This window comes from Brassica napus, unplaced genomic scaffold (genome assembly GCF_020379485.1).
Source record: "Brassica napus cultivar Da-Ae unplaced genomic scaffold, Da-Ae ScsIHWf_545;HRSCAF=820, whole genome shotgun sequence".
NCBI classification, from domain to species: Eukaryota; Viridiplantae; Streptophyta; class Magnoliopsida; order Brassicales; family Brassicaceae; genus Brassica; species Brassica napus.
Window position 1 is genome coordinate 20140 of NW_026016610.1, and position 8437 is coordinate 28576.

Here is an 8437-nt window from a genome sequence, read left to right on the forward strand (position 1 = left end):
TCTCCTGAAGACGTGAAGCATCTCCTGCAATCATATACATGTAAATGCATCAGTGAACAAGTCCAAAGAAAGATATTTCGAACATTGAAACTATATTTCACATTAACATTGAAACAATACACAATACACAAAGAAAGATATTTCGAACATCAACACAATATTTCACATACACCAAAGACAGATAGACCAGAAACAGACCACAAACAAACCACAAATAGACCAGAAACAGACCAGAAACAGATCATAAAACCGAAGAGAGTTAGACCAAAGACCAGAAACAGACCAGAAACAGAATTAACCCAACATCTCTGAAATTAGCTTATTCTTTAGCGCTTCTTCATATTCAGTTAGAGGATCTTTCTTGCCAATGAGCCTGTCAAGCAAAGCCATCTTCGAAAGTCTCTCCTTCGCTGCCAAGTCTCTCTCTTTAATAGACCACATGGTCTGATACTCAGAGGCAGACAGGCTATCTGCGATGCTTCTCTTACCAGAGGCTCTTTTGGCTGCCTTAACGCCAGGAGGTCGGTTAGTTGGTTCATCACCGAGGTTGTAAGTTGCTTGAGAGCTTTCTGATTGTGCTCCATCATCACACTTTCTCTTCTTACCACTTACATCGCGCCTGCTACTAGCAACTTCACACCATTTCTGGTCATTCCTCAGCTCCTCCCAAGCATGGTGAAGATTGAATTTAATCTCCTGATCGTTGTAGAAGATTTCGTGTGCCAGTTTTACAGTATCAGCCTCGTTCTGACCACTTGTTCTCTGTCTTGTTGCAGCCGCATAGGCTCCACAAAACTTGGATACAAGATCGTTCATCTTCTGCCACCTTTGCTTACATTGGATGGCTGCTCGTTTCACCTCTTGCCACCTTTGGACTTGCTGCGAAGTACGCTGCAATCCGATGCCAGAAAGCACCCGCTTTCTGCTCGTTCCCAACCACAGGGTCCTTGCTAGTGTTTAACCATGCGCTAATGAGCACTAGATCATCTGTGACTGTCCACTTATTTCTTTCCCTCCGCTCTGTAGGTGAGTCTTCACAGAAGCTTGAAGGTTCAGTACATTGAGTACTGAACACATGGAGCTGTGATGATCGGAGCTCACCACCATGCGAGATACTCGCACAGGGACAGGAAGGAATGGAGGTTGGTGACTGTTCAGGAAGGAATGAATCTTGTTGACTGTTCAAAAGGTCAACAAAATTGCTGGACTGACTATATGGATTCGTAGAATCCATATCCTCAAATGTCAGAGAATAAAAGAGAAGAAGAAGAAATGTGTTTCACAAGGAATAAAAGAGAAGAAGAAGACCGTGTTAAAAGATGAAAAAGAAAGAGAGAAAGCAACGTTTTAATAGAGGAAAAGAGAAGAAGAAGATCAAGTTAGATACAGGTTTTTTAATTGCCATTACTCTTTGAGTTTAGTTGAGTTGAGATGAGTAGACATCTATCTAACTTATTTATTACTACCACACAGTCCTAATGGAACCCTAAAAGCAGCATTCATCTAAGCAATTACTACCACACAGTCCTAACTCTAACAAGCATTTAATTAACCTAACAACTAGCCAGACCAAAGCAATTAGTAAAAAGTAAGCGAATGAGGAGCTGTACTAACCTCACTGACAGTCTTGTGTAGTGGTTGCTTCTTGAAGTTACAGGAGGAGGAGCTTCAGTCGAGAGGTCAAAGCCTCTAAGGCAACAGGAGTCCATAGAATGACAAAAGTCCCTGCCATAATTAACAACACAAACTGTAATCAACACAAACTATAATTAATCTTTCAATCAACACAAACTGTAATGAATCTTACAAGTTATATTACAACAGATACTACATTTCGAGGAGTGATGTTTGAACGAATGCTATTAAGCAATCAACAGAAACCGTAATTAATCTTTCAACAACATCCTAGTTCATATGCATTCACAGATCAAAACAGAACAAGCATGTTGAAGATTAATGTCAGTGTATCCTCATGACTTTTTAACTAAACAATCAGACAAAACCCAAACATGTAATCGATTTTGATCAAACACCAAAACACCACCGTGATCGTTATATTCCAAGAAAACCTAATAGATCTACCCTCTCAAATCATACAGATAAGATCAAATCAAGCTTAATTAAGCCGAAGTAGAGATGTATCTAATATTGATTGGACGATGGATGGGGATTCACTACAAGAAAACAGGACCTTAACGACTACAATATTAGTAGCCTATTGGTCGTAATATAGGCTTTACGACCAAAAAGCTTCGAAAAACGATTGGTCGTTAGAAGCTGGTCGTAAATAATTATTCGAGGCATATTGGTCGTAAAGTTACGAGTAAAGACTTTAGTTGTAAAGAAGACGTAAATGTACGACTAAGTAAATTGGTCGTAAGTTCAACGTAAAAGTATTAGTCGTACATGTGACGCACATTTACGTCTCGCAAATTAGATGTATATAGGTCGTAAACTTACGACCAATTTGCTTCTATGTCGATGTTTATTTGTCGAAATATAACGACTACTTTACATCGACGTTAGATGTTCATTGGTCGTAAATTAAGCCTTTTATTTATTTATTTTAGAATTTTGTATTTGATTACGAATTTAATATATTAATTAAAATCAAATATTTAAATTTATTTTGATTTTAATTTTTAAAATTTGATAAAATTAAAAGAAAATATCTAACATTCAGAAACATAATAGTATCCATAATATAAAACATTCATAATACTAATTAACTAAAACCGAAAAAACTAAGTGTTAAGGTTTATTTCGACGAAGAGGTCGGATCTATGCTCATCCGCACGTCGCTCTAAATCTGCCTGCTCTGCCGGAGTGGGCTCGGGGACAAAGCTCGGACGTAGAGACTGCCACCTAGAGGCAAAAACCGGGTTGATGTTTGGGGTTGTCTCTATCATCAAATCGAACATATTTGCATAAATGAAAATTTGTCCCTGTGATCAGATATGACTTCTTTGGCCGCAGTCAAATCCCTACGGAGAGAAGATTCTTCTTCCATTCTTGCAGTTTGTTCAGCTCTTGCCCTCGGGACATCGTTGACAGACCCGATCCCGATAATACGTCCCCTTTTCTTCGGGGCAACCTTCAATTAAGAAATAGATATTTAATTAGTACATATGTAAAACTAACTTAAAGAATAAAAAATTTAAATAAACATATATAGTTAAGAGATAAAAATTTTAACCTGCTCAAAAATTTTGTCTTGTTCGACGGTGGACAGCTAGACCGGTGCACCTTCCGGATTTTGTTGCGACAACTGAGTTTGGACCTCCTAGATGCGAGCCTCAACAGTGTTGTAGATCCTCTCTGCTCGAGGATGCGAGAAGGTGCGATCAGAATGCTGGTGTGTCGTCTTGTAAATTCGGACCAGAGATGGTGGTGCTCCTTCTTGGGCAGCCTGTATAAAAATTTTTTTTTAATTATACTCACGCATTAAATAAATAGTCAATTAATATATATTTAATAAAAATTAAGAAAGATCGAAGACTTACAATTTGTAGTGCCCTCCCAGCGTGTGGAATCTGTCCGGAAGTATGAGGTACTGGCAGGTTACCATCATCATCGCGCGTCAACCGAGCCGTAGAGCAAGTGAGAGACCTCTGAACTGACTTCGGCAAATTCCAATAAGCCTTCAAGCCCTTCCAAACGTCATTGCTGAGGTATGCTTCTTTTGCGTCGTCCCCCAAAACCCTCCACTTCTCCTTCCAATCACCAACAATGTTCTTTAGGCGAGCCATCGCCTTTTTGTAGAATTCTTCCATCACCTTTTCGTTGACAGCAATGGACCAATTCCATTTTTGCTACAATAAAAAAAAATAAATTAAATAAATAATTATTTTTAAAATAAACAATAAAAAATGATATTTAAAACTAGCCGCGAAGCACTTGAACCAAGTCCTCCGAACGTGGTCAGGTGTAAGAGACCAGTTCGGATGCGCTTCCCGGAAGTTTGTCCTGATGATATCTCCAACGCTCTGTCCACACACAATTGTCCGTCGAAAACCTACAAAATTTGAAAGAATACATATATTTAGAGCAATTTTATAATTAGTATATTTAAATGCAATTAAAACTTTAATAAATTAAAAATTACCAGTAAGTGTGGAGGGGTCGATCTGGGTTGATGATTCGTAAACCTTCTCGTCCCGGCATCTGGAGAAGGTCTTCCACTGTATATCTTGCATATGGTGCATTCGGTGGCACCATCAAATCTGGATGAACAAATGCAAGAGCCGGAGCAGTTGCGGGAGCCGGAGCTGCTGCAGGAGCAGGAGCTGCTGCAGGAGCCGGAGCAGCTTCGGGTGCGGTGGACTGCTGCTGAGGATGGTGTGGAGGATGATGCTGCTCATTCTGAGGCTGCTGTGGAGGCTCATCGTACTGGGGAAAGAATTGAGCAGGGTTATCGAACCGCGGATAGTAAGCTTCAGGGTCATATGCTTGTGGAGGCACATACGGATCGGCATATTGGCTATCAGGCACATTCTCTTGGCCGGATGCAGTGCCGGAAGTAGAAGCCAATGGATCCGACTGTGGAAGAAAGTTACTCGCGTAAGAGTTTCTATGCGTAAGGTTCCTAATTATCTGTCTACCGCTAGCCATAGCAATATCGTCAATCTGAAAAAACATACATAAAAAATACATGGTTATAAACAATTCAAATTTATTATATAAAAATAATCTAAACCTATTCTAATTTGATCATAATCTAACTCCATCCTAATATAATTCCATCCTAAACTAATTCCAAACCTAAACTAAATAAGGAAACTAGGAAAACCCTAATTTCCCAAAGGTCCCGGATATCTGCTAATACCACACGCCAAGCAAATCAGAACACAATAATGACAACGAAGAAGTATAAAAATCGTAAGAAGAGAGCAAAGAGAAGTCTTATTCTGAATTTCCGTATGAGCTTTTACAACAAGGTATAAGCCTGGGCTCGAGAGCTGTCGGCGAGATTCCTAGTTCTAGCAACCCTAAGACGGCTAAACCTAATTGAGTTGCAGCTCGAAATAACAAAAACGGAAAGTTGCCTAATTGCTCTAAGTGCTAAGTTTTCTCTCCAAAGTTCTCCCTCATGCCTCTCGCCTAGGACCCTTTATATACTGACTCCAAGGTCGGTTTACGCTTTTCCTCTTCTGCCCTTAAGCCGCCATAGCATAAAAATGGAGATATTCCATTTTTTCCGATCTTCGTAATTATCTTCAAAATTTCGTAATCAAGGTCGATCTACGTAGCGACCGAGCGGAATGGACGTTTGGTCGCTACGTAGCGATTGAGCTTTGGCTCGAACTCGGTTGCTACGTAGCGACCGAGCGGAGCACGTGTTTGGTCGCTGCGTAACGATCCTTCTCGAGCTCTTGTCCGATGATTCGTGTTTCTTCCGCAAAGCTTTTCGTAAAGAAGAATCTATTTCGAAAAACTATTTGTCGAAGAATTTTTCTTCTTCGGGGATTTGGACGTTAATTTCGTCGTAACCATTTTCGACCCCAACAGTTAGCCCCCCCAGCTCGTTACAGTCGAGACTCTTGCGGGCGGTTTAACGATTTTGGCGAAGTTAAGCGTATTGAACGAAGTTTACTTCAAACTCCGCGGAAGAGAATTCTCGAGAAAATGTTTATTTAAAAAATATAAAATTCCGAACCAATACTTCTATAAGTAGTGAGCTCTTGTCATTCATTTGCTTCACACCTTTCCTTCTTCAAACCTTCAAAAAAACTCTCTAGCTCCTAATCTCTTGTTTTTAACATGTCTTCTTCCCATGGTGACAAGCGAAGTTCCGATGTGGAGATGGGCGAGGCTACATCTCCGGCGCCGATTCCGACTTCTCCGGTTGAAGCGCCGGCTTGCGTTGCCGATCATCTCTCCTTTCGAGAGAAATTAGTTCGTCGCCAAGCCGAGAAAGAAAAGGTTCGAGCCGGCGCCGAGTTACCGTCCTCTTCTGCACTGGCTGTTTATCCGGGTCATGGGACCGAGGGCGTAACTTCACGAGATACGGGAACTCTCGCAGGCTCGGTTGTTCCGGATGCTTCGGCTTTACCTGCTGGATCGTCCACGACTCCGATTCTCGTCGAAGATAAGGGGAGGGCCGCTGACTCTATGCCGCCTCCTCCTGCCAGGAAGGAGATCGTTCTAGTGCTGCACGCTCCTAGTGCTGTTCCGGTTACTCAGCCTAAGGGCCGGAAGAGGAAGTTTACCAAGGGCGGTGACGGGGAATCTTCGCAGCAAGGAGGCTCGAGCATAGCGTCGGGGCTTCGCGGAAAGGTTTGTCGCTCACTAACTTTCTTGATCGTTGTATATTTTTCTAAAAGACAAAGAATCTCTAACTTTCTTCTCGTTTCGCAGTTCGTGTCGTTGATCGACGGGATGATCAGGGAGTGCGGTTCTGAGACCAGTCGTCTTGCCGGGGAGTTGTTGGAACATCAGGGTAGATGGTCCGAAACCGAGGCCATGCTGATGGCTGTCAAGGGTTCTCACTTCGTGAAAGTGTCGAAACTTGAGATCGCGATAGGGGAGCTCGAGAGGGACCTCGGGAAGACGGCGAGTTCATTGCTCAAGGAGAAGAAATCCAAGAAGGCTAAATCTTCGGAGGTTCGTCGTCTTCAGCGTCAGATTGAGAATGATGCAGGATTAGTGAGCCGCGGGATTCGAGAGGCCAAGGACGCTCTTAGTTCTGAGTTCCAAGCTCGCTTGGCGAAGATCTCCGCCTTTCTGGGCTCTCTCGGGTGCATTCGGAACAGGGATTCAGCCTTGGCGACGATCAAGGGTGGGATGGCCGTGGTTCAGTCGTTCCAAAGTGAGACTCCTCCGACCTTAGAGGCCGAAGAGGCCCGACTGTCCGGCTGCAAGGGAGATTTGGCAGTCGTGGATGGAGATTTCGATCTCATCCTAGCTGACCTGAAATCCGGGTGCCTCTTTCCGACGTGTTCAGAAGGCCCTGAGGGGAAGGATCCGGTACTCGGGGGTGACGCGGCTCCAGGTTTAGATGAAGCGACGGGTGAAGAGGGAGCGTGAGCTCTGAGGATGACTTTGGTTAGATCTCTTGCGGGGGATTTTTTTTTTTTATGTTTGATGTTTCGGCCTTAAATTGCCTTATTTCGTATTTCGGGACTGGCCGTGTGTGGCCTTGAATCCCCGCCGCTCTGCGGCTATTATGACAAGATGGTCGAGTTGCATTTTTCATAAGCTTACGTATGAAGTGGAAGAAGGGTAATGAGTTGTCGTCTCATCTCCTTTTTCGATGTGAAATGTTTTGTTCGAGATCTGTTTCGAAAGTTTTTCCGCGAGGTATCGACTTCGCGGGATATCTGAAGATGTCGAACATAAACATAGAGGCATGGTTTTGGGATCTCGTATCTTTTGGATATCATTCCTTGAGATGTTAGAGACCAGTGCGCTGGGTTTAGGGCAATACCTAGGATTTTGTCCGGTGACTAGCCAGCTATCGATTTATCTGTCGCGATTTTAACCTGATTCGTACCGATTTAAAGTCCGCGATAGGTTCTTGGCTTATATGACTTGTTAGGTACGAATCGAGCATCTCTCTGGAGACAATTTTTAAACCAACCGGAAGTGCTGGACCAAAATTTCGGGTTTCTTTTATAGCGCTATTATCCTTGTGTCGGATGTACGAGAGTCATCTTCGTAAGATGGCTATGTCTGTTTAGGACGTTCGAGAGTTCGATGTGATCAGCACCGAACTTGGCGGCAAATGCCATTGTTTAGAGTTTTTGCGCAAGATATGTGTTAAAATGTTCATCATTTTTGACGGAGTGTCCGTTTTCGTCGTTCGGAAGAAGTAATCCTTGAAGCATCTCTCGCGACGTCTCGCGGTGCCAATGGCTGCTTCTTCCTAACGGCTGATTTATTTTCGAAATTCGAAAAATGTTTCGCGGATAAAAGATAATTTCCTTGGTTGAGATATGTCGGAAACATCGAAGGCGTGGTCGGATATTTTCGAGCTTGAGAGTATACGAGTATACGTATCCACTCCCCCCCTTTTTGATGAGGGGGGACAGCTGAATTTGCCTTTTGACAAACTGCTTACGTACTCCTTATGGAGATCAAGCAGTCTCGTAGTTCGGTGATTGCGAGTTGGTCAGTGATAGTTTTTTTGAGATGCATCGCGTTCCAGGTCCTTGGAATTTTTATGCCTTGCATGTTGGCTATTTCGTAGGATCCTGGTTGGACGATTTTTTCGATTTTATAGGGTCCTTCCCAGTTTGCTCCGAGTTTTACCGCATTTCGTTCAGCGGTGTTTTGGAAGACTTTGCGAAGGACTAGATCTCCCTGATTAAATCAGCGATTCCGTACGTTGGAATTGTAGTACTTCGCGGCTGCGTGTTGGTAATTTTGGATTCGGATGAGCGCTCGATCTCGGCGCTCGTTAATGAGATCGAGGTCGTCGAGGAGCATTGCGTTGTTG

At 43.0% G+C, this 8437-nt stretch overlaps 1 protein-coding gene across 1 annotated transcript; it reads right to left on the reverse strand.

The window, feature by feature from the left end:
• Positions 1-294: 294 nt before the first annotated feature.
• On the reverse strand, positions 295-816 carry LOC125604415 (glutathione S-transferase T2-like). The gene has a single exon (XM_048774819.1). The coding sequence runs from the start codon at positions 814-816 to the stop codon at positions 295-297; it is 522 nt and encodes a 173-aa protein (XP_048630776.1).
• Between the last annotated feature and the right edge of the window lie 7621 nt (positions 817-8437).